The 26,178-nt window shown below is 43.8% G+C and overlaps 1 protein-coding gene across 3 annotated transcripts; it reads right to left on the reverse strand.

The window, feature by feature from the left end:
• Window positions 1–55: 55 nt before the first annotated feature.
• On the reverse strand, window positions 56–26,178 carry LOC306819701 (mastermind-like protein 3). 3 transcript variants are annotated; one of them, XM_079337159.1, is made up of 2 exons: window positions 24,595–26,178; window positions 56–596 (listed from the first exon to the last, which is right to left on the reverse strand). In XM_079337159.1, exons 1-2 carry the CDS (start codon window positions 24,970–24,972, stop codon window positions 543–545), a joined length of 432 nt encoding a protein of 143 aa, XP_079193285.1. In that variant the 5' UTR covers window positions 24,973–26,178; the 3' UTR covers window positions 56–542. The 3 variants fall into 3 exon arrangements, with proteins under 3 accessions (XP_079193285.1, XP_079193286.1, XP_079193287.1); XM_079337160.1 differs by lacking the exon at window positions 56–596 and adding an exon at window positions 17,568–18,732; XM_079337161.1 differs by lacking the exon at window positions 56–596 and adding an exon at window positions 17,568–18,775 and having other exon boundaries at window positions 24,595–26,177.

A 26,178-nucleotide genomic window follows, 5' to 3' on the forward strand; every position in this document is an offset into this window, starting at 1 on the left:
AATACAAGTACACAACCATACTTCAAGAATGCACACTGTCCCTTTAAAAATGGGAATAAAATGGTATTTTTGAAATCATTTTAACATAATGTGGCTAATCTTTGCCAACCAGAAATAATCAAATTGGCTTTACTCGCTGTTTCAGGAATACTCAAAGGTGCAGAAAAGATACCACACACAAATGGGCTGATTTTTTTTTTCTTGGTGGCTCTATAGAGACAACTGCGATTGGCCTTCAAAGGATCTAAATATGAGTGAATCCCAACTTTTTTTTTTCCTTACAGCTCCCCCTGAAATGTGCAGTATGCATATAACCAAGCTGCACACAGAGCATATGAAGTCCACTGCAGAGGCAAGAGTTCTGTTCAGTGGTTGTGCATGTGTGTCATTTGATAATAATGTCAGGGTACCACTTGGCAGAGCTTCTGCAGCTTCGCTCAGTTCACATTTTAAGTATAGCATCCAACTGCTTCCTCCCTAAACACACCTCTCCACGTCAAGTCCTGCCTCTGATCTCTCCACCCGTTTTTCCCTCAACTCACTCAACGTCCCTCTTGTCCTCTGTCCTTCCACTGTTCACTGCCTCTATAGTTCACCTGTGGTGTGACAAGTCAAAGAACAGTCATCAATTGTAAATGTGTGTGTGAGTCTGCAGTGAGTGCAGCAGGGTAAAGATGGTCTTATTGAGAGGATAAAGGTAAGAAGAGAGATGGGTCAATTACTGCAGGAAATGGAGAGCAAGTGTGTGTGTGTGTGTGTGTGTGTGTGTGTGTGTGTGTGTGTGTGTGGGGGGGGGGGGGATATGGCCGCCATGACTTCCTTCCTTCATGGTCCTTTTTTTTTACGCATCTATAAAACAGCCGAGCTGCCTCAAGGCCCCCCCCTCCCCCCCTCCCTGTTACCTCCCTTTCAACTCAGCCCCCACCATTCAGATATCTTTTTACAACACACAAACATGTAGCAGCTCCATGTGACCCAATGTTCCACACACTACACTGTACACACTTTACATCCGCAGCCACTCAACAAGGAGATAAACTCAACAAAGAATGCAAAAAAATATGCTCAGAAACACCACTCAGTTAAAACACATGAGAAACATAGACAACCTGAATCCAGGCAGCAGGAGCTCAGTCTGGAAGGACTTGACTAGTCCCAGTATGGACCGAGTATGACATTTGTGCTGGTTTCTTAACACTGCCACAGTTCTTTTGAGCAAGGCACCAAAGCCACAACTTTCTGTCTAAATCCTCCTCATCTGACATTGCTACTTCGATGCATGTCCGAAAGTGGGAATCAAGCATGTGTGTGTCGACTTCAGCCGTTATCAATAAAAGGTGAATTTTATCTCATATCAGGACAATCTGAAGTAACCGACCCCAACTGACTTTACAGAAAGGAACATTTAACATTTGTTGCAGCTATAAATGGAACCACTCATGTCTACTCCCGAGCGACATCTTGCAGCTATGTGTCTCAGATCAGCATAAGGACTGACAAAGAACAAGTTCCACACATGAAAAATCCCAATGTGTCATTATACTCGTACTTTTTTGGAAGAGTTTTAAAACAGACGTGTGCTACAGTAATCTGAGATGAAGGTGTAACCTTTGAACAGATCTGAGTGAACTGTTCCCCTCTGCTTCAAGTTGTTTTGATAAGCCAAACTGCTGACTGTGTGCTTTTATCTTCCGTATGCTGAAATGAAAGTGGATCAGTCATGTTATGCAGAAAAGAACAGATACAGAGATATTGATCTTCATGTTGTTAAGTCCTCTAGTGTTTGTTGAAAAGTAAAGTAGGGGAGTTCATTTACAGCTGGAATAAAGGCAAAGGGCCACCAACTAATACACGCATTCCTGTCCAATCACAACAAGATAAGACACCAGTATTATTGTCAAAGGTGCCACACAGCTAACGCAAACACAGCCCTCCTGTCTCCTTTCAAGGCCTCAACATGTTCCCCAAAGAGCAAATGACTGAGAAAGGAGGATAACTGTGATTAAACAAGTTCAGCTGCCATGGTGACAGCAAACACAGCAATGGTGTCTTATAGTTTACAGCCCACCTGTCGACCTGTGGGTGGGTGTGTTAACACGCAAACACATGTCAACATGAGTGGAAAAGCTAAATATCTGATTGTGAGCATAAACGACAAGAGAGAGTGTGTGTGTGTGTGTGTGTGTGTGTGTGTGTAGAATTTAAAAAGAAAAGGGGGGGGGGGGGGACGCTGTGAAATTGAAGTTTCCCTGTGACCTGTGTGACCACTTTTTTTGTTTTTGCTGAAGAAATGTTTTCATGTGCAGGTCCTCATGTGGTTTGGATCTTTTGTTCTCCTGGTTGAGGTATGACGTGATGTAAAATGATTTCTGCTGACTAAAGGGGGCAACAAAAAAAAGATTTGCAAATGATTCCTGTGCAAGGAAATGCATCTTTGTTGTATAAGTTTTATACTTTAATGAACCAACACTTTATTTACATGAATAGCACACTGTGCTGGCATTTTAGTGGCAGTGTAGAGGAAACTTTTTCGTAATAAAAAGAAAATCTGAGGCTGTGTTTAAGAGTGCAAGTCTTTATTGTCACATTCCTATCATGTGACCGACTTTAAGATGGAAATTGAAACAACCTGATATACAACATTAGCTAAACATGGCTAACTAATTATGGGCACTGCTGAGGATTTGAAAGTTGTCTTTAACACGTTTAAACAATTAGCCAATGCAATCCCGTTCATTCACAGCCAGCCACTCAGACTTCTGTTTGATTCAATGTTGTTTTAGCCTTAGTTGTCTTTCTTTCGCACCAAAACAAATTCCTCATATATGTAAATGTCCTTGGCAATCAAACAGATTGTGATTCTGACAATTGCATAACACAAATCTGAGGTCTCCTCCTGTGTTTGTGTGTGTGAGTGTGTATGACCGTCACTTCTTCTATTTGTACAGTCCGTGTGCACCCAAACAACTGACTCAGGATGTGTACCGAAAGGGCCCTCTCTGTATTTGCACTTTCACACGTACGACACATGTGGACACTATAATGGTGTATAGAAGTATGAACTGAAGAGCTGTGTGTGTGCGAGTGTGTCTGTGGACCAGTGTCTTTAGTAGACTTGTGCTAATCCTCTTAGCGTATGCTGCTTGAAGCTCAGAGCGCATTATGTAACTCCGCTAATCCAGCGCCACATCAAGACAGACGGCAAAAGACTACAACCCATGCTCCTTTACACACACACACACTCACACACTCACTCACACACACACTCACACACACACTCACACACACACTCACACTCACACTCACACTCACACTCCTGGAGTTTGTGGACATTAGAACTTGTCTCAAAGCATTTAAGAACCAGCCGTCTCGCTCATTAGATACAACAAGGGAGATATCCACTATACAAATATACCCATCAGATAAACAGATGATCACATTGATAATCTTAACCAGTAAGCTCTCAGAGCTGATGTCCAAAGTGACGCCGCAGACAAACTAGCTAGGACACGCTCTCTCCGTGTCCCTGCTGACCTCGTCACATTGTTTCTGTATCATCCCAGATAACCTGAACATCTAACCACGCAGAAAAAAAAATAAGATCTCTCACTCTTTCCTCCCACTCTCCATCCTGTTGCCAGGGAAACAGCGGCCATCTTGCCGTGCCCCATCTGTCTTGGGTACACATCACAGGCCAGTCATAAATGTGGAATGACAGTCAGAGAGGGAAAGCAGCGAGGGCGAGACAGGGAGAGTGTAAGGAAGACGGCAGAGGTGGCCTCTCCGGGTTCAACAAGTAAATGGCAGCGAGTAATGGCCGTCTTCGCTCCACCTCGACTTAGCTCAGCGTTCTGATATGCTAATACGACGCTAATGAACCCGTTTCACTCGGGTTTATGCTGGGTATCATTTCAAAATGTCCATGAGATTTGTGTTAATTAGTTTGAATGTTGGGTCCTATCAGGTCGGTATTGATGGACAGTGACCTTCTGACATTGAGATGATTCAGAAAAAAATCAGAAAATATAGCGTGCTGGTTTGCTTAGGAGTTAGGTCACATGGTGCTACAGAGGCTAGTCCTCGGGTGGGGGGGGGGTTCAAGTCTGACAAAGTCTCCTTCACGGAAGGTCCTTCTTTGCTCCCTCTGTCATGTCTCTCAAACAAAGACATAAACAGCACTAACATGAGAAACACACACCTCTAGAGACACAGCTTTACCTCACAGCTGCCTTCTCTAACCAGGCTCATGTATTTAAACTTATTATAAATGAGTAGCTCAACGCCAGCACCTGAACAATACCCTCAAGAGTCTCTGCAAAATGTGCAAAAGTCGCTTCTTTTATGTGGTTTTCTGTGTGCTGTGCTAAAGAGTGGCTGTGCACTAGAATAAAAAGTTCAGTTAAAACTAATCCAAATCACCTTTGACAAAAATCGAGATCACAAGAAAAACAAGTTATTTGAACACACACACACACACACACACACACACACACACACACACACACACACACACACACACACACACACACACTTAGCCACAAAGCAGCCCGTTGCAGGATGTGTGTGAGCTGCACCTGCACACTTACAGTGGTGCAAACGAACACAGTACTGGTGCATTCAGTGGAGGCTGGGGTGACCTCACATGACACGGAGCTGAGAGGGAAGTGACGAAGTGCTTTCACTCCGCCTGTGACGACACTGAGACACACTCCTGTCGAGAGCGTGCGACAGAGGCTGCACAGAGAGCGGGCTGAGGGAAATGATGAGGAAGCAGGCTTGTAAACTTTATGACGATGGAAGCGGCCAAAAGTTAACAAAAGGAAAGAAAGAGACAAGAGAAATAATGAGACGGGTATATAACTAAAAAAAACATCAAAAATGAGCCCTTATGGAGGAAGATAAAAAAAAGAAAAAAAAGGCCAGCCCAGATCAGAGATGGAGAGGATACAAAGTGTTGTTCTGGTACTTCACTGGGTTAGGTGTCGTGTTACTGCACAAACTTATATATTGACTTGTTTTTTTCCAAACACACAGACTGGCACACACACACCTTTAAAAAACAGTCTCATTAACCACAAAATCACTGCAAGTTCACCCATCTCTGTCTGTAACCAACCAAGCCCTGTGCGCACTTTCATGAACACGCCTATAGGCCTACTCCTTTTGAACATTTTCTCAGAATTTTGTCATCCTAAAGAGCACTAATTACAGGCTTTAACATGTGGGCAACTGTAGAGCACACACACACACACACACAGACGTATGCACTCCCACCCTCCCGACTCAGTCAGCAAGTGAACATAATTAGAGACTTCAGAAGGCTCTGAACGAGTGGGAGAAGGGGTGTTGGAGAAGAGGAGATTAAAAGACATGAAAAAGTTTATCTAAGGAGCAGTCCAAGATCAGGGTGGAACTTCACACCGACTTTTTGCTGTGTTCAATTTTATACCAGAGCTTCTCCGTACTGGAGTTAAAACTTCTAGGCAACTAGAATTGAAATCTGCTCGCTGCTCGACTTCCCTCCCCTGTTTTCTCGAGTCTTCTGTGTTAGACTGCACTCCCAGCCTAGAACCATGCTTTTCCCAAAGCCCCGTTTCCACACAGCAGTCCGGTACAGATCGGTACAGTTTGGTAAGGTTTGGTTCGATTAAGCCCGATCCCGTATGCGTTTCCACAGACACCCTAACCCTAGCCTATGTAAATAGCGTCATATGATAGCAGCTAACCGCTAACTAATAAATTCAACAAAGGAGAAAAACGCTACACAAACAAAACCAACGCTGAAAGACATCCAGCAGTTCTTTGTTTCAGAGAAGGATGTGTGCGGCGGGGAGAAATACAGACGTAAACAATCAGCTGTGTATGATTTAAAGACGACAGCATTTTGTTTGCCGACGTAACACGGGAAGTGACGATTCTTTCAACCAATCAGCGGACTGCAGCGTTTAGCTCCACCTTTTCGGGTCGACTCGACATTCTTGGCACCCCAACAGAAGGGTCCCAAAAAGTGGGACGGTACAGATCGGTTATTTGGGAATCTTTCCCGGGATTAGTCTATGGAAACGCCCCAAAATGCGAGCGGTACCGAGACAAACCCAGCTGGACCGCTCGGTGGAAACGCCGCTCAAGTCTTCCGTTTTCATTCTTGCTAGCACTAACCTATCAGGGGACTGCTTGAATAGGTGGAAAAGGGAGGATAAGTCCTCTTTGAATGAAATGGTTACATTAAAGTGAAAACAACATAAAGCGGCCGTGTAGTGTCACTCTCGTTCCTGCTTCCAGCTCTACAGAAGAAGAAGCTCAGCCTGTCTTCTATCAGTTACCTGGCGTACGGATACAACACGACTTAAGTGTATGAGGAGTGCGTGTCCTCGCAATTTTAACTAAACTAGCCTTCCCATTTTGATTCACTTAACTCGTTCTGTTTAAGACAGCACAACTGGACTTCTTCGGTGATAACACAATCAGCCCTCACAACAAAAGCTCTGTTGATACATATCGGGTCTGTTATCAAACTATTTTTTGAACTCTACACGTGGCCTTAAAATGTTGTCGGTTGAAAACTTACAGAGCTTTAATCTCTTTTGGAAAACTAACATTGAATGTGAAGTGCTCGATTGTCACATCTGAAGAAATCCGAATGCACTTCTTTTCAGTAGCCAGCTCTTAATCAGTTACCAGAGTGTCCTTGAATGGACCAATAGGAAAGAGTTAGCAAACAGTCTCTGTTTGTAGTTGTGATATCACATGATGATGATGATCAAAAATAAAGGCAAGTCATATGAAGGATTAACTTTGGTGGGAGGGCACGCCACATTTGTTACTGTCCTGGTACAAAGGGCAAATGTTGAAAGAAGCCCCTTCATGTAAAAATAAATGAAAGGCTGAACTGCAGTTTGTAGCAGTGTGACAGTAGGGTTGAAGTTCTCCAGCACCTATACTCGTATTTACACATTTCCTCCATGTAGTTCTTTTTTTGGGACCTTGGTGTTCGGACATTATCAGATAGTTTTTCTCACATTGTGTCAGACTTTTCAAAAGTTTCTTTCTCTGTTTCAAACTCTTCATCAAACGATCCTCTCTTGATCCCCCTCTCTGTCTCTCTCTCTGTCTGTTTGTGTCTCTCTACCTCTATTTTTAGCTCTCTCTCTCGCAGATTAAAGGCCTATTTATAGCCACTTATGTCGTCCAATAAGAGGGCTCTCTACGGGAAAATGGCAGTGTCACAAGGATTCACACACCTCCCACTTGGCATCACGCCCAACCTTCCTTTCCCTCCCCTTCTCTCGTCCCCATCCAGTCCATCCCCTCTCCCTCTCTCTCTCCCTCCCTGTAGTCTTTTTGCTTTCTCCTCCCATCCTACTGTTCTCCTCCTTCTTCCCCTCCCTCTTTACAGGGTGGCTCTTGGCCCGAAGCCTACAGCTTCAGTGGAAACTTCACACACAGAAAAAAAGCGGATCGCATCAACCTCCCCAACAGCCTGTGCATGTGTGCGTGCGTGCGTGCGTGCGTGCGTGCGTGCGTGCGTAATGTGCGTATGTAATTTAAAAAGCTGTCCTACTTAAAACAAGAAACAGTAAGGAATCAGTTAAAGGTAAACCTCGACAATGTGCGACCTGTAAGCATGTTGTCCATAAACAGCACGGCCTCCTGGTACGCTGAGCAGTCTGACGCTTACAGATGGACAGATAGGATCTTTTTTTTTTTTCCTTCTTCTTCGTAACTTTTCCCCCCTTAAAAAAGGACATTACATAATTCTCAAAACACTTCCTCTCTGTGCCGAGAGCACTCTGGCGTTTTATCACACACACACACACACACACACACACACACTTGACATATCCAAGCAGACAGGCAGCCTGTTCAGGCTGTCTGCATCACAGTCGCTATGACAACGACGGGAGAACAATCCACAAAAAACAGCTACCCGGGAGGAGGGGGTGAGGAAGAGAGAGCCACACACAAACAGACAAAGCCAAAGAGCAAGAGAGAGAGAGAGAGACAGGCAAAACGAGGGAGACGAGAGAGAGAGAGTGTGTGTGTGTGTGTGTGTGTGTGTGTGTGGGGGGGGGGGGTCTCATGTGTACGTGCAGCTGTGCCAGATCAGGCTCCGTGACATTTCTTTGCCGGAGCCCAGAGTCTGTTTCCTTTACCTGCCCTCTTCTGGAAATCAAAATTCTCACAAACAGTGGAGTCACATTTCCTTTTCTTCATAGCTTCTGCGCGACGTTGACACACCAAGCGTCACGCTCACGCACACATTTATCTGTATCTTAGAACAACTTTTTACATTTTCATGTTAAAATATTTCTATAAAGACACGCAATAAACAAAATACAAAAGGCTTCATTCACCTTTCCTTCCTTATATTTCATCTGATCACACACCCGAGAGGCTGAAGATCAGGTCACACGCTACAACAAGCTTAACTGGATCATTTCCAGGCTCAGGCCATTCAAGTCTGGTAATCAGCACAGGTGACGCTGCAGAGTGAAGATCAACACACTCCACTCTGTGGTTGTCTTCACCACTCAGATCCAAAGCAGAACGAGTGTCCACAGTATACAGGACAGTAAACGCAGCAGATTAAGAGTGATGGTCCGGCTCATTCACCATACAGAGTCTGGTGTTTAGACTAGAATCAAACTTGTCTTTAACTAAAGTTTAAACGCGTTGAACAAGCTCTCAAACACATTTTCTTTCCTCCAGTAAGATTTATTTTGTCAGCTCAGCCACTTCCATTGAATGTAAATGTGATGACCTGGCACAGCACAGGTTTTACAGATGATGCTGAGAGAGGTAAACTGGCCAGCTTTATACACAAGTGTGTGTAGGTCAGATGTTCCCACTTTAGCTTGGTAGCTTGTTAACTTCTGCACATTAACCCTTTACACTTTTTTTTTTTTTGCACAAAATGATGTGCCCACTGATGTTTAGTAATTCACAGGATGAGTGTGAGTGTGAACCTGCAAGTGACAAAAGAGAACATAGAAGATTGTTAGAATTAAAGGTTTAATTGTCTGGGATTTAGAGTGGGTCTTATCACATAAAAAAATACAGAAAATGTTTTAACACTGAAGTTTTCCAGGCAGTGGACACAATCATGACGCACTTTTAGACTCAATGCACATCTTCCACGTCATCAGGTGTGGATTTCTAAATGCTGTATACACATGAGGACGAAATTATTAGCCCCCCCATGAAAATTTCACTTTTATTTAAGTATTTCCCAAATGCTAATAAATAGAGCAAAGAATTTTTAACACAGCCTTTTTAAACATCCTAGTTTTATTTTGGATGCTTACATTATTTTACTTTGCACAGAGAAATGAAATTATATCACAAAAACCAAAAACTACCTGGGTCAAAATTATTAGCCCCCTTAAGAACTGACCTTTTAAATGAGCCATAGAACAAAACACTGTTGTGCAATGATGTGCATTACCTTTGTAGTGCTCAAAGCTTGTAAAATCAAGTTAAAATTGAGTATTATCTACCAATTTACAAACGGTATAAAAAGGTCAGTTGGGATTGAGCTGTCACTTGAGAAAGCATCATGGCAAAAACAAAAGAAATCAGTTTGGACCTGAGAAAATTAATTGTTGATGCACACAAAGCAGGAGAAGGATATTCAAAGTTATCACAGCGATTCCAAGTGTCAAGAACTGGAGTGAGAGGTATCCTGAAGAAATTCAAAGAGACCAACACAGTACAGAACAAGCCTGGCAGAGGTAGGAAGCGAAAGATTTCAAAAACTCTGGAGAGGAAACTAGTGAGAGATGTGTCTAAAGACCCCAGAACAACTGCCAAGACACTAGTGAACGACTTCGCCAGGTCAGGAATTGTAGTCTCAAAGAAGACAGTCACTAGAGCTCTGCACAGGAATGGACTGTGAGGTTGCAGACCAAGAAAAACTCCATTTCTGCAGAAGAGACACCTTCAAGCCAGACTGAAGTATGCTAAGGACAACCTGGAGAAAGATTATGCATGCTGGAAGCATGTCCTTTGGTCAGATGAGACAAAACTAGAGCTCTTTGGCCATAGAGACATTGCCTATGTTTGGAGAAAGAAGGGAGAGGCGTATAACCCAAAGAACACCGTCCCCACAGTGAAACACGGTGGTGGGAGTATCATACTGTGGGGATGTTTCAGTGCGTCTGGAACTGGGAATCTCGTCAAAGTGAAAGGAATCATGAAGAAAGAAGGATATGTGAAGATTTTGAAAGAAAACCTCAAGCAGTCAGCAGCAAAACTGGGTCTGGGTCGTCGTCTGTTGTCTTCCAACACTTGGAATCGCTGTGATAACTTTGAATATCCTTCTCCTGCTTTGTGTGCATCAACAATTCATTTTCTCAGGTCCAAACTGATTTCTTTTGTTTTTGCCATGATGCTTTCTCAAGTGACAGCTCAATCCCAACTGACCTTTTTATACCGTTTGTAAATTGGTAGATAATACTCAATTTTAACTTGATTTTACAAGCTTTGAGCAGTACAAAGGTAATGCACATCATTGCACAACAGTGTTTTGTTCTATGGCTCATTTAAAAGGTCAGTTCTTAAGGGGGCTAATAATTTTGACCCAGGTAGTTTTTGGTTTTTGTGATATAATTTCATTTCTCTGTGCAAAGTAAAATAATGTAAGCATCCAAAATAAAACTAGGATGTTTAAAAAGGCTGTGTTAAAAATTCTTTGCTCTATTTATTAGCATTTGGGAAATACTTAAATAAAAGTGAAATTTTCATGGGGGGGCTAATAATTTCGTCCTCATGTGTACTTGTTTAGCCTTTGATATGACTTAAAGCAGAGGAGTTTAGGAAGGGGTCTGAACGGCCCTCGCTCAGTTCTGTCAGAGTTCAGACTGTCCGTGTGAATACTGAGAGCAGCTTTGCATATTTGTTGGTGTTTTTTCAAGCCTGTTAGCTTCGTAGACATGTTTAATGAAGCGAAAAAGCAATGGTGTGGAAAATGCTCTGTTAATGTTTTGAAATATTTAGTAAAGGTACATCACAAAAATGAGGACTTTTCTTTCTCTCCAGGGACCTCCGTTAGCAGACTGTTGGGATCCTCGAGGGGCTCTCTCTGTTCGGTTTTGTGCAGCAGTCATTAACTATCCATTAAAAAAAAAAAAAAAAAAAACTATGACTCCTTAACTGTCAACAAGCCAAAAATAAAACAAGAATCCCACACTTGGATGGGGAAAAAATGACAATTACAGAGCTTGAAAAGAGCATAATCACTGCTCTCCCCGACTTTCAGTGGAAGTGCCGCCTTTTCAAATTGTTACAACTTTCACAGACGAGAGACTTTTAGGGCTTTATCGCTAAAGGGTTTCAGCTGAGATTTTAAGCTGCTAACTCCACAAAGCTCATTTGACAAAATTCATACGTCTGACCCAAATCTGCTTCAAATCTTCAGGGAAATGTCTTTTTTTTTTTCTTGGCTATTTTTACAACTCCGCACTCCTCCTGTGAGTCCCAGTGCTTTACATGACACACTGAAGTGAACAGTTTGTGACAGGAGAGAGCGGGGTAAACATCTGCATGATCTCGTCTCTTCAGTGGAGTCAACAGTCTGCGCTAATGGAGAGGGGAAAGCAGAGAGAGAGAGGAGAGCAGGAGAGTGGGACACAGAGCAGGGGTTGACAAGATATCGGGGATACGCAAAAGGCTGACAGGCAGAAAGACGGGAGTTTAGGATGAGGAGAGGGGGGTGAGAAGGGGTAAGTGAAGGGTGCAGGTAAAAGCAGAAATAGCAGAGGCACAAAGTGTCAAGTAGAAAGAAGGAGAAGAAGAGTAAAGTCAGAAGCGGCAGACTAGAGGACACCGACACAAAGAAAAAACATTCCTCAATGACACAGGCTGATTCCTACATGGTCCAAACTGAAATTAAACTTTGCTTCAAAACCAAAACTTTAGCAAGTAACACATCTGATGGATATTATTTTCAACCACAACAACACCTCCAGCATCTGCACTACCGTCGGGCATGGTCAGTGATTCGAGGAATGCAGCGACTCAACAGTCAACACGGTGTGTTTACATTCTCTGCATCGCGATCGTGTCAGAGCTTTTAAAGGTCGAGGCGAAAAGTTAGCGCAGCAGATAAAAAGAGAGCAGACTAATATGAAATATGTAACATAGAAAGACTCGATTGGAAAGGAAAGAGGAGGAGCTTGGTAAAGTGCAAATACAAAACTAAAGAAAGTTGGTGAGAACATTTGACCTGGTCTTCTGTGTCAGACACAAAGGTGGCACCTCGGTTTATTAACACTGATTGAAAACATTTTTTACGATGCATATCTCTTTGAATTTATTACTACACAATCCTTAACTGTAAACAATATGCATATATATATATATTTAATACACATTTGAAAAGGGACACTCTGTATTTCATTGTAAAAGGGGAGGGGAAATTCGGTTTACACTCTGATGAACATGAACACACACAGGCCGAGATACACACTCATGCACAAACAGGATCCTAGTGAAATGCATTCATGGAGAGGTCTCAGAATGAGGAGCCCACAGCGAGCGCTCCAGAGCACTTTTGGGGTTTGGAGCCCTTGCTCAAGGGCACCTCGGCAGTGCTCAGGAAGTGGACTGGCACCTCTCCAGCCATAAAACCAAATTTTACCAAATTTCCCGACTTGGTCTGTGCCCGGACATGAACCTGCGACTATCCAGTTCCCAAGTCCCTACAGACTGAGCTATTGCCACCCAATAACAACACCTTCATGTTTTGTCTGAACCACACTTGATCACAGCCTCTTGGCTGCAGGTTACTGTTTTGTTGGAGCCATCAACGCGGGTAAGGCCTCGACATAGAATTGATTTATTCTGGTTAAAGTTTGTACAGTGATTAGAAAGAGCTTAAACAGTTTCACTGTCTATTTACAGCTGAAAGATCTAACTTTAACTCAAAGACTAAAGTCTACTCGAGGCAGAGCTTTTCCTGAACGCTCATCGTTTTAAAACATGATCGATTTCTTGCCAGTCTGAAAATAATTAACCACGACTGGAAAATAAAAAGGTGGCTTTTTTTTTAAAGGGTCAATAGAGGACGAGTCCTGACCAGACGAGACCGCCCTGACATATAGTCAGAAGATGATTGCGTAATACACCGTCTGCACATGTGGACAACTACCAGACACGTAAAACTAGAATCATTTACTCTGCGAGTTTTAGCTATGATTTTTAGTTTTCAGAATAATGACTGCAGAAAACGGAGGCGCTAGACTGACTTTTAACTTGAAATGAGCCGTGTGTTTGAAAGGAGCATTTTAGAAACTGATATTAAACTGGAGCCTGAGACGAGGGCATGAAGGCGAGTGTGGTTGTGAAAAGAGCAGCTGGTGTGTTTCCTTGGTTGTGATCGTTGTTGCTGCTATTTTTGGAACCATTCAGGAAGTGATCTACAGACGGGCTGCTGCTGACGGACTATTCAGCTCAACGAGACAAAGCTCAAACTCATCAGGAACCAAAACAAGTCCGACTGAATAGAACAGAGAGACAGTGCCGGCAGAAGAATAAAGAAGGGAGACTGTCAATGAGTGAGCCATACTTTTAAAATCTGAAGTTGTTGCTGTGAGACGATTTAGTTGACTTTAGTGTCATAAGTCGAGTCATGAAACAGAAGACGTGCTCAAACAGAGTGTGTACTGTGTTGGATCCAGTCTCAGAGGGGGAGGATTGTTACCGCTCCCTGGTTTAACTTTGTACAGATCTGACCTTTCAATCGCACAAATACTTAAAGTTACACAAGACTGTATCGACTACAACTCACAGCACTGAGCATCAATCATTTAGGCACTCCTGTTCAACACACCTACTGTTACCTTTGTAACCCTCAGCTACTCTCACATTTAAACCCTGCAGCAGCCTAACCTTGGGTGATTCAGAGGGACACTTGAAAGAGTATGGTTATGCTTTCCCTTTCAAGCTGACCTTAAATTAGAACCCTGTCTGAAAAAACCCGCCTCCTGATCATCTTATTCAGAGTTTCCAGCCTCTTCATAGAGCTTTAAATGAGCAGTGGATGTCAGTTAAAGGGGCCAGGAGGATTTGACAAACTGGTGTCTGTGGGCTCAATGAGATGTCACCTGGTACAAGAGCCCCACCTATGAATCGTCTGGCCGATTACACCCGCCAATATTAAAATATCATGAGATAGTAACTATTGACTCATTTGATCTATGCAGATAAAACAAGTTTCATTCTATTTAAAACTTTATAATTGTTTATTTCTAAGTTAAAATGTGAGTTTCAGTGCACTCTTGTTAATCAGGCCACTAAAGGCTTTTGTTCTGGAAAGAAAAAATCTTGTCTTTAGTATTAATCTTTTGCAACAACTTCTGAGAGATCATCCTGATAAACGTATAGTATCCATAACGACTGAAGATAGATGTATCGGCCGATATATCCACATCACTTAAATCTGTATCGCACATCAGTCTGACCCTGCCTTGTTATGTGTTAACAACCGTGCGTATAGCTTTTACAGCAGTTAAACATTTCTGTCTTCAGTCTGATCATTTCGTCGTGACGATTAAGACACAAAGAGCAGACACTGACAGCTAACATGCTTGAGACCACTTTTTAAACTGAATGGGTTTCCCTCAGGTGAACTTCAGACAATAGTCATCAGTCCATCACGGTCATACTTGTTGGATCCACTGCTGCTGCAGTACTCCTAACAATCCCAGTCTGAACTCATCTGGTTTGAATCACTTATGAGGCAGTAGCATAGCAACCGCGTTGCTAACTGTCAGACCACAAGGTGAACATCCAGCGTCGCAACTGTCCTGCTTAAGCCCAATGTGTCCGAGCTCCATCTTTTCCTCCATGTTTCTGCCCTCTGCAGCAATAACGGACGCGCTGTTTTTCTCCAGCACTGCAGCCACTGTGGCACAATTACCCCGGCTGCTGCACTAATGGCTATTGATGCAACTGAGGGCCCCACACACACACTTGCACACGCAAACAGTCATAAAAAATTCATGACACCGGCTCAATGATTGTGCAGAAGGTCTTGCCAGCCTTAGAAGGAACAACACGTCATTTAACAAAGGAGGTAAGAAGCAGATGATACAGAGTGCAAAATGGTGCAAAAACAAACAAACAGACAAAAACAAACAGAGATGCATGCATGCAGGTTGTGTAAATAGTTATCAGGTTCAGTTCAAACAGATTACCCAGATATCCACGTGTACATCATGTGTGTATATGTGTGTCTGTGTGTTGCTGCAGCCGGTGGGGTAGGTAATTCCTTCTTAGTGTAGGATTTCTTCCTGCCACCGACCTGCTCTGAGAGAGCTTTAGAGGACTAAGCCTGCTAGCTGAGACTGAACCAGGGATCACCGGAGACATGGAGCGGAGAGATGGAGGCAGGGATGGATTGGAAGGGAGAGAGGGAGAAGGAAAAGCACAGGTGTGTGTGTGTGTGTGTGAATGATCCAAAGGAAGTAAGGAAGGAAGATGAGAAAGGGGAAGAATGAAAGGTCGAGGAGGAATAGAAGCCGAAATGAAAATGCAGCTGTGATTAAGCGGAGGAAGCTTTGTCTTGGGTTGATGGAGAAACAAAGGGGCAACAAAGACAAGAGGAGAGACGTGTGATTGAGTGCAGGTTAAATGTTTGGACTTTGGTTTGGAGGGGGGGTTAAATGGATCCTGATTGACAAGGAGTTATAACACACAAACTGGTTAGAGGAAGGTCAGTGGGCTGTTAGCTGGAGCAGACAGGAAGCTGAAGCTGCCCTTAAAGAGGAGAGGATATTTCCTCCGTGGTCACTGCTGACATATACTATGTTACTGTGTATAGAAATACATGATGAAATATCATTTTGGTTACCAGTGCATGCATTTCCTGGTTGAAAGTAGCCAATTCATGAAGGGAAATACTGCACTTTCTACTTCACAAAATATATTTGATAGCTTTAGTAACGACTGACTTTTAAAATGGACATTAAACACATAAGATAAGGGTACTTATTGCATTGCTTAAGGTTGTAGTAGTGTTTATGAAAGAGCTTGGCCTTGAAACCCTCAAAACTGAGCTTTCACCCTCATCATGTTTCGGATGTTACGAGTTGTTGGTAATTCCCCTGAACAGTCATTTCCATTGTTGTTTGAATAACCAACCCCCAAAAAGTCAACTTGTTTAGTCTTCTTTCACAACAAAGAGGAAACGGAGGGAAACTTGACCGGTTCATTTGATCAGTGTACTCAGGAACTGTGCCCAGGTCCGCTTGTCGAGATGTCTCTGGCACGATTCGACTGTACTCGAGTACAGTCGGCGGGAGGTGTGAACACAACCGTGCTCAAACAAGGAATAGTGCTCTAAGTCACGTAATTCTGCTTTTTGCACATTAGTTACAGATTGTGCATTCTGCGACCTGCTGTATCGGACTTTTTACATTTGCACGTGTACTTTGGCCCAGAGAAATGACTGATGTGAAAGCAGTCCAGCAGGGAACGGAGAGCAATCATGATCAGATATGATACGAAACAACTGGGGCCAATGTTAAAGCTCCCTTAAAATGAGCTCTCTTTAGAAGAGGTCCGACACAAACAAGGTGAGACGACACCTGACTGTACCGTTAAAAAAAAGCTCAACTCATCCCTTTGAAAGTCCTTTATCTTGTGGCGGTCACGCTAGCACTTTATAGACTTAAAATACTTTGAAGTAGGGTTTTTAAGGTGAATGCCTTGACACAGAACATGTTTTGTTTTTTAGTATGGTAACAACCCATTTAGGAGAAAACAACAGTAACACTGTGGTGACAACCGAAAGGATCAAACAAAGACCTGTTTTAACAGAGTTTAACGCTGCACTGCATCTCAAGGTCTATTTAGAGGCTTTTAAAGGAAAATGATGTTGGAGGAAAAAGGGAAAATCAAGGTCACTTGAAATGTTTTATCCATTCGTCAGGTTTACATGGGTTACTTGCAGAGCAGCACTGAGTTCTGAAAATTCCTCTCCAAAATGAGTCAAAAGAAACGTCTGAGGAAATCTGCCAGAACTGACCAGCATTTGGCTAGTAGCAGCTTCTGCTATGAAAGCAGATGCTAGTATGAGCTAATGTTGGTTAACAATGCTTTTGATCAGACAAAGCTTAGGTACAAACCAAGATGGAAAGAAACACCTCAGGTTTTCTTTTATGATATTAAACGTTTAAAATAAACACACTGAATGTCTTTGTTTATCACGATGGTCCCAAAAAAAAAAAAGAAGCTTTCTCTCTCAGCGTGTTCACATTTTACAAGTTGTACAATGGCCATGCTTTCACACTATTCTGCTAAAACGGATGAAGCTAAAATCAGCTTTCAGCTACTCTCAGGTTAATTACTGCCAATGGTGGGAAAAGGAAACAGTGTTTTGGATTTATTTTCGACTTAGAGACGTGTTGCATCGAAACTGCAGTTAGAGCTTATGTGCGCTCTCAGTTTGTTCATTCCACTTCATGTTGCAATATTGTCCTGCAGACCTATTGCTATGGCTGTACCTGCTCAGAATTCTGTTGGTGGGAATGGATTTAGCGGTTCAATATAATACAATAAAGAGTTCATTAACTGGGTCATCTGTTTTGGGGCATTTAGGAGACCTGCAGGTGATTCAGCCTCCAGTAAAAGACTGCTGAACAGCGACCTCTGAGGGGTGTTTGAGACTCAGTTTGAACAATTACATCACCTTTCTTCAGTTTCAAATCTGCAAACATTTAACTCTGGACTAATGTAAAAAACATATACTCTAAGGGGGGGCAGGTCTTAGCCTACAATTATCCAACTATTCATAGACAAAGGTAGTGTAGTGGACAAGGCGGGATAGTCCATAGCTCTGCCCTACCAAGGTCACTATTTTAAAGAGCCTGCTTAGTTTTAGAGTCATTTCCTAACTGGTGGTCCTTTCCCTCACCAAGTTGGCTGAGGCTGTTTTTAATTTAGCCCTTCTGGGGTGGCGACTGTGGTAGGTGTGTGTGCGTGTGTGTGTGTGCGCACGTGTTACCGTGTGCATGCAATGTACAGATGAAATGAGGATGGCATTATGTCAGATGATGAAACAAAAACTTTTTACAACATTTAGTCAAGACACAAATCTCTGACATCGCACATTCACTCAAATATTTATATTTACAACAGCTTCACACATATTGGCTCAAACACACACACACACACACACACACAAACACACACACACACACACTTGTGATGGATCACAGTAACTCGGCATCTCTGATAACAACCTCATCTATATTTTACTATTTAGCTGTCGGTGTCTGCGCATGAGTACATCAGGGGTTAGAGGAACAAAGATGGTTGCCCACTATTCTGGTATAAATAATGTACAGTCTAAACAGTCCTTCAGGAGCTTCTTTAATGCTTTACTACCTTTGTGTTCAGAGGGGCGATAATCTTTCAATCTTTTGAAAATCTGTGCATTATTTTCATTTACATTTTACAAAATGTCCCAACTTCTCCAGAATTGGGCTCGTCTATGATAAATGCAGATTGCTTTTACAAATATGAGCACACAGCACAGTCTGTATTGTATGGCAGCCTGGAAAATCCATTAGAGGGGAACCAGAGTCTGTATCATTCTTCTGTGCTTCAACAAACAGCAGCGAGCAGGTGTTTCGCCTGAAGAGTCAGCGCTTACGTCAGCGCGGCTTTAGATACCTTTTGTCAAATGTCATCAAGTGTGGCTGGTCGGTGTCGAGGAAGATAGAGGCCTCGCTGCGCAGCACACAGTTCACAGGTTTGTAAATGTGGAATAATTCTGCAGCTCAGAAAAAAACAACGCATGCCGGAGAAAAGACATGCATGCAACTTCTTTATAATACCAGACAGACGTTGAAACGTTCGAGTGTTTAGCAGGAAGGTGAGAAGACTAAATACTGTGTAGCAAATACTGTGTTTGTGGACTGAAACTTCTCTGGGCCTTGTGCCATACACTGTCTAACCAAAGCTCATTATGTAGCTACAGTGAATACTAAAAGGAAGAGGAAGCTTGTAAGTATGCGTGTGTGACAATAGAATTGCTAACTTGTGTTTACTTCTCATATGATTAGCTATGAGCTTGACGTGAAAGATATTTACTTTGACTTTAAGTTACTCAACTTTAAACGCTCCACAGGTTTGTTGTGCAGGCAGCTAACGAGAAGGAAAAAAACTGTTCCCTGATTTATTCAAGGTTCTGTGTGTGTGTGTGTGTGTGTGTGTGTGTGTGTGTGTGTGTGTGTGTGTGTGTGTGTGTGTGTGTGTGTGTGTGTGTGTGTTCCTCTTGCACATGTGAACAAGCGTGGGTGGAAGGGAATGTGGTCACAGCCGCCCCAAATCAAAAACATACAGCGCGCGTGTGTGTGCGTGTGTTTGTGTGTCATGGGACTGAGGGACAAGACTGAGAAGACCTTTTTTTCTTCTTCTTTTTTTTTTTTTTTAAGTGACAAAGTTTGAAACAAATTGCACTCGAGAGCCGAGAGTGACGACGAGTCGGAGAGACGCGCAGAGGGAGTCGGAGAAATTGGCATGTTGTGAGCCAAAAACAGCACGTCTGTGATGTCACGGCTGTGTGTCGACGTCACGCCCTGCGTGTGTGTTTGTGTGTCAGCTCTTTGCCAACTCACCGGGTTAAATATAGCACTCGGGCAACAGTCCCAGCTGACATTAACAATGCTATAGCCACCATCTACGCCGCTCTAGAACTGTAGTGACGCTGAAACCGGAGAAGTAGTGAACAGAGGGAGGGAGAGAGGAAGGGAGGCAGGGGAGGAGAGGAAGGGAGAGGGAAGGCCTCAGATTCATGAAAACTCAGCCGCCCACACTCTGGCCTCTGTTGCCAAGAGTCGAGCAGGACAACAGTGTGTGTGTGTGTGAGATTGTGTGCACGCGTGTGTGAGACATTCCTCTGTGAGGTGGCTGCCAAGGAGTGAGCAGAGCTGAAGACAGTCTGTCCTAAGCTACTGTGTCTTAGCGGGGCTAACGAGCACCTCACTGTGCACCTCTCGGCCTCGCAGCTGTGAACTTGTTCGCGATTAGGTAATCAGATCTGACTGGATGTTTTGTCAAAAAAAAAAAAAAAAAAAAAAAAAAAAAAGTACATGTCCCAAAAACCTGCTTTGAAGCAACGCCGTGGCCCGTCGGCGAGGAGACACGTGCCTGGAACTGAAAGGTCACAGTTTTGATCTTCACAGCGGCTCATGTGGGCCTCCGTCAGGATCTCGACAAAAAAAAGAAACCTGGCTGCTTATAAAAACAGACTGGAAACTCGACGGCTTCGTGTTGTGTTGTTCGTCTGGGCCCTACGGCAGCACATCATGTTGAGATATTAAGAACAGCCACAGTGAGGTTAGAGAGCTGACCTCTCATCAGTGAAAGAGAACTTCCGATTTTTTCGTGTCATTATTCTCGAAAATCCCATTTAAGACAAAACAAGAAGAATAGATGTACTGTAGGTATTTCGAACAACAGCGACCTATGACATACAGCCAGAGGCTTGGATGTGTTTTGAGGATGCTGTTCTTGTCAATGATAAATCTCTCTCCACCATCTGGTGTCATGAACACAAGCTCACACCTGATCCCTGTGAGTTTCCCCCACATCAGACAGAAAGGCCGATGACATCTCACAGAGGCGGGAATCCAGCGTTATGATTCCATGTCATGATACTGGGAGTATTATTCACCACCGCCATATGACGCTGATCGCATGGTGAACCATGCCACAGTGCTTGTTCAAAGTATTTTTAGAAAAACCTCCAAATAACAGCCCGTCTTAAACACAAAAAAAAACCTGGAACTCTTTTATTCACTTACGCAATCAGAACACTGGAATTCGTCTCTCTCCTGAAACATCCACTCTCCTCGGAGTACAGACTACTACAGCAAAGAGTTACCTTCTGCTCATGCAACGATTAACGGTTCAGGTCTCACGCCCAACCAGCGAAAGATCCCCGCAGGATGCACTGTCTGTGTATTTGGTACGATCACCTCACGCTAGGCTGTTGCACAGAGCTCTCCTGTATGCACGATGGAGAGGTGTCTCTTAAAAAGGAAAACTACGATCTTCTCCAATGCAACCCATCACAACCGGCACCGTCTTGTGCATACATACTGACCACGCAGGGAGCGTTGTGATGATTTAAAGAAGGAACGCATCGAGGATGATGAGAGCTCTAAAGTGTTTTTCCCTCTTATGAAAGCTTTCTTGATGTAGTCGGTTTAGGAGACTCCTGTAGTTGCACAGATATGAGGTGTCTTCTGACCTTAAATTCACGGTCACATACTGCGAGTTTCTTAAAAAATGAAGCACATTTCTATCGATTGCTTCATCGTCAATCTCCAACTTCCACTGACTCACCAGAGACGTCACAGGCTTGCCACAGTTCTTTTGTTCCCTTTATGGTGTCCATGTATTTGCAGTGTTGAGTAAAAGAATGTATCATACATAGGCTTAACCCCTAAATCCAGATGCCGATTCCCCTGTCCACGTGAAGGCCTGCCTCGTACGAACAGAAACGCTCATATCAAGGTTGTATATCTTTGATGAAAGGAGTCATTCACTGTGTTTGAGTAGTTTGGTTATAAGTCATCCATGTACAGGTGCATTTGGAAATATGCAAGTAAAACTTCCATCCATGAAGTTTTTATTTAAAATTACACATAAAAGTACAGTCGGCGCTGCTGTAGTGCTTCCAAACAAACTACTGCTACAGTCGGAGCTTTTCAACACGTGTGTGCGCGTGTGCGTGCGTGCGCGTGTGTGTGTAAGCAATGGAGAAGGAGCTTACAACACCTTCAGAATCCTTCAAGGAAAATAATTACCAGCTGTTGTAAAGTGAGTGCAAGTCTGACACTGTCTTTCTCACCAATTGCCAAAACGTACTAAATGTTGTGGCTTTGTTGCATGTTAGCCGCCTGTTTAGCTCAATCTGTAGAGTAGGGGCACGGGGTACAGCCCCCATCAGCCAGCATTTGTTGCACGTCATCCCCTTTTCTCTCTCTCTCTCTCTCTCTCTCTCTCATATCACATTGACTTATAAAATAAATAAAATGAGTGCATGTGTGAAAGTACACTTCACTATCCTGGTGTTAGGACACTGTGAAACATGGTTTATGACAGAGAGAAGCCCTCTCACTATCAGCATAAACATTTTTACAATGGGGTTCATTTCAATAATAGGTTCCCTTAACCTGTAGTTACTCCTCTTTGTGCACTGTGGTTTTCTTCTTCCATCATGACGTCAGAGAAATGGTGGGAAAGACTGACTCTGTGACTTCTTTGCCTTTCTCACTAATATTTAGCCTATAAACATAAACACACACACACTTTCCATAATTATAGGCTCACCCCTGCCACAATGTGGGAGTGTCTGAGAACCATTAGACTAAAGCTCAGAGTGCTGGAACCCACCTGACAATACAAGGGCCTAAAAAATGTCTTACTTTAGGACAATTTGAACCCTAGAACTACAAATCTATCCCTTAAATGTATACTGATAATCGCTCCGAACTGGATAACACAATTCTTTCCTTCAACAAACACACTTATCTCCAAGAAACGCACTAATTTCCAAATTTTCTCAGTTTATTCTTTTTTTCTACAATAGGCATTCCTGACACTCTTTAAACAGGTAATTAGCATGTTGACTCTTCTAAACATCCTGTGCAGTAGCAAACACACATCACAGCCATTATGTGTCACAACTAGGAGAGGAAATGAGCATCTCTGCACGACGTAAACATGATTCAGATGGAGATGAAACTGTGTTCAAACACACGCTCTCAAGCCGGTCTACTACCTAAAACACAACCCTTCAGATAAAGGCCATCTGTGTGCACTCGTGCATGTGATGTGTGTAGTTAACATTAACTGTGTTCTTTGCTTCCCTCGAAAGTCGGATTCTGCGGTGACTACATACAGCCATCTAGCTGCAGCTTTGTCCTACAGAGGACTAAAAATGAGAAGGATGGCAGATTTTTCTCACATGCTTTTCCATTTGTAAAATGCATGCACCATCAATTCCAGGAAATTGCAATGTTATATTTAAAAAAAAAAAAAAGATACCATGATCAGGACCTCTGTAATTGAGCTATCGGGTGCTGTGTTTGTGCGTGTGAGGTGTCACAATCAGTGACTGAAAGAGGAGCCGAGGGATGCCACTGTGTCTTTAAGCTGTAATCCCTCCATTCTCTGAGCATTTGTTACCGACCATCTAATGGGCGGTTTGGTTTAATGTCCACAGGGGCCGCTGGGAGGTCTAACGCTATTAGAATCACTGCTGCTCTCTCTGGCTATAGCTGGTCAGGCTCGCGAGGCTCTTAAATAACAACTGAGGTTGCCTCCAAAATTAAAGACGGTGTGATTTTGCATTTCAAAAGGGAAGGGGGAACTGGGCTCATTGCAGCAACAAAAGGGGATAACAACGTTGACATTCCCGACATGTATCCTTTGGTCTTTTCTAAAGGGAAGCCGGAGCCTGCACACAAGAGATGCAGTGTGAGAAAGGGATGGCTACACACGTTGCTGGTGTCCAGCTCCATCGCCGACATGCAAACAATGGCAGCAAAGCATTAGGGCTTTTAAAACTCTCAAATCAGGTTGTTTATTAGTCTGATCTGCAAAGCTTCTTAGAAATAACAAAAAAAGACTCTGAACCGAGATCCTCAGAGAGCAGCAATAAGGAACTCAACAGTCCTCCATAAGTTACCACTGCCCCCTACCAACAGGAAATCACTGTAGCATCCCTTTAAATTCGACTGAGGCTCGACTGAACTATAGTGTGCACATAACCTCAACAAGCCCTGCCTTATTTTTACAAAGACATGCAGTTTCACAGTGAAGGACTAACAATGTAAAACAAATACTGTGGCCGTCACTTGAAGTGATCTACAAGGGGAACGGCAAGGTCCATGTAATGAGGAGGTGACTGTGTTATGGTGTTTGTGCTCGAAACCTCTCAAAATCAACAGTCAGTCTCCACGGAGTTGCAAAGTGCTGCTGCTGCTATGATCAAGGAAGCAATTTTGCAACCTTAAGGCTGCATGTCTTGCAGAACAATCCGTGCTCGAAAACAAAGAACAAAAAAAAAAGGAGAAGTTGTTTTCATGCAAACACAAAGGTAGCCAGCCTCCCAGAAGTTAGTCAAAAAAAAAAAAGTTTCTTAGGTGAAAAACTTCACATGGTAATTAGCAGTGCCTTCCAAACTCTCAGCCTGCCTTTGTGCATAAAGAAGCACTGATCTTGCAAAAAGATCAAATATCAGCTGTCAGCTTGTCATTTTCAAATCCTGCAGCATTCAAGCCCGAGCAGCCTGTTTTCTTCAACAAGGGGCTGGGATTCTTTGTAAACAAAAGCACTAGTTGGCACTCTGGTTTGAAAAAGTGAAGTGTGTGTTTCCAAAGCAATTGCCAGCGCTTAGAGAACGTGTTTTCAACAAGTTTGCACTGTGGTGAGCAAGTGGGGGGGGGGGGGGGGGTCCATGCTTTTTTGGAGACAGGGAGATGGAGGGCAAAGGAAAGAAACAGAGTGTACTAGAGTGTGTACTGTGTTGAGGGCAGACTCAGGGCTGTCTTTGCCGTGATTGAAAGCTTGGCTTACCGCTATAAGCGTGTTACTCCTCTGTTCCGTGGAGGAGGCAGAGTCCGGGTCTGGCTGCTTGCTCAGCGGCTGTTTGCTGCTTCCACTGCCTCCAGTAGACTTCTTGGCCCTTTGCTCCAGACTCCGCTGGTACAAGCTGACCGTCTCCCTCCGCTCGATCTCCAGCTGCTCTGCGTGAGCTTGCTGGTACCTGTTCTCGCAGTTTACGTGGTGTCTCCGGCAGCCTTCTATCCGCTGCCTCAGTCTCTCCACCACCGTGCTGTGTTTAGGTATGCCCACTGCCCCGGCGGGCACCACGCTCCCAGCGGCCGGGTTCATGCTGTTGTTGATGCAGATACTGCCGTTGGGTCCGGCAGCGGGGGAGGCGAAGTCCCCCATCACTGGGCCGAGTGGCTGCTATTTTGGAAGAACTTTTCTCCCCCCTCGTCAAAGCTCTCCGCCACCGCCGCCACCTCTGGCCGCCTCCTCCTCCACCTCCACCACCTAGTGTAGGCTACTCTCCGTCTCTGTCCTCCCCGGTGTGAGGGTCCGAAGCAGCCGGGCAGGGGGACGGTTGGGTCAAACCGACAACTGCAGCTTAAAGCGAGCACTCACCGGGAAGGTTTAAAGGGCTGCACATAATGGTTCAAGGCTGGAGAGGGACCGTTTCTTCGACCCTGTTTTCAAACAAACCGCTCCCGATAAAAAAAACAAAACAACTAACACAAAGCCGGAGCTCGGAGAGCCAGTCGTGAACTGTATTTAACAATAACGCCGCTGCCACGCTGCTAACAGTGACTGCACCGGGAAATAACAACAATACCGTGAAGGTGTGAGCGTTAGCAGGCACTCTACGGTCATACAAACACAAGCCGTCCCGCTGACGAGCAGCAGCACTCCACTCGCCGTATTACAGCGTTGTCCTTTGAGAAAAAGTTTTGCTGCCTGAACCGAACAGGCTCCGGAGTTTCCCAGTGAACTTGCATCTCATATGGTTTTGGTTTAAAAGAAATCCCGGTGAATGTGTTGCTGAGTTGGGATAAAGAGCACAAGCGCCCTCGGTAGTCCGGTTGTGAGGCAACGAGAGTCGCACAGACGGCGCAAAACGCGGATATTGGAAGCAGTGGCGGAAGTCTGTAGTCTCTGGCTGCCGCCTGCCACCATCACAATAATCAGGTCCGCTTCTCCACCATGCCAGCGGAGTGATATCAGGACAGGAGTTGAGTAAAAACCAGCTCGAGGCTGTGAGGAGCCCGCTGACGGATCACTACAAAACCCGGAGTGGATCCGGAGCAGACCAGGTCTGACTCAGCCTACAACCCGTCCTGTGTGTAAACTTAACATACCATTCACACCAAGTTAACACCTCTGGACAAACACAGTTATGTTTAAAAATAATTGGTGTGAAAGGATTAATTGGCTATAGAAAGCAAACGATAAATTTATAAGCCAATTCCAACGTTTCTCACAGGGGAAGGATTTAACAGTCGTGGAAACTTTTTGATGCAATTTAGGCTGGTTGTGAAAACGTACACACCTGCACGTTATAGGCTAATATTATTTAGACACCTATAGGTTGTTTATAGAAGCAAAGAACCTAAAGGT

Source organism: Symphodus melops, assembly GCF_947650265.1.
Source record: "Symphodus melops genome assembly, chromosome: 2".
Classification (NCBI taxonomy): domain Eukaryota; kingdom Metazoa; phylum Chordata; class Actinopteri; order Labriformes; family Labridae; genus Symphodus; species Symphodus melops.

Excerpts from the sequence above, each read along its gene's own strand:
- LOC306819701 (XM_079337159.1), bottom strand. The coding sequence starts at position 24,972 with ATGGGGGACTTCGCCTCCCCCGCTGCCGGACCCAACGGCAGTATCTGC. Across the intron at positions 597-24,594 it reads GGAGTAACACGCTTATAGCG|GTGAACTATAGAGGCAGTGA; the intron begins GTAAGCCAAGCT and ends GTCACACCACAG.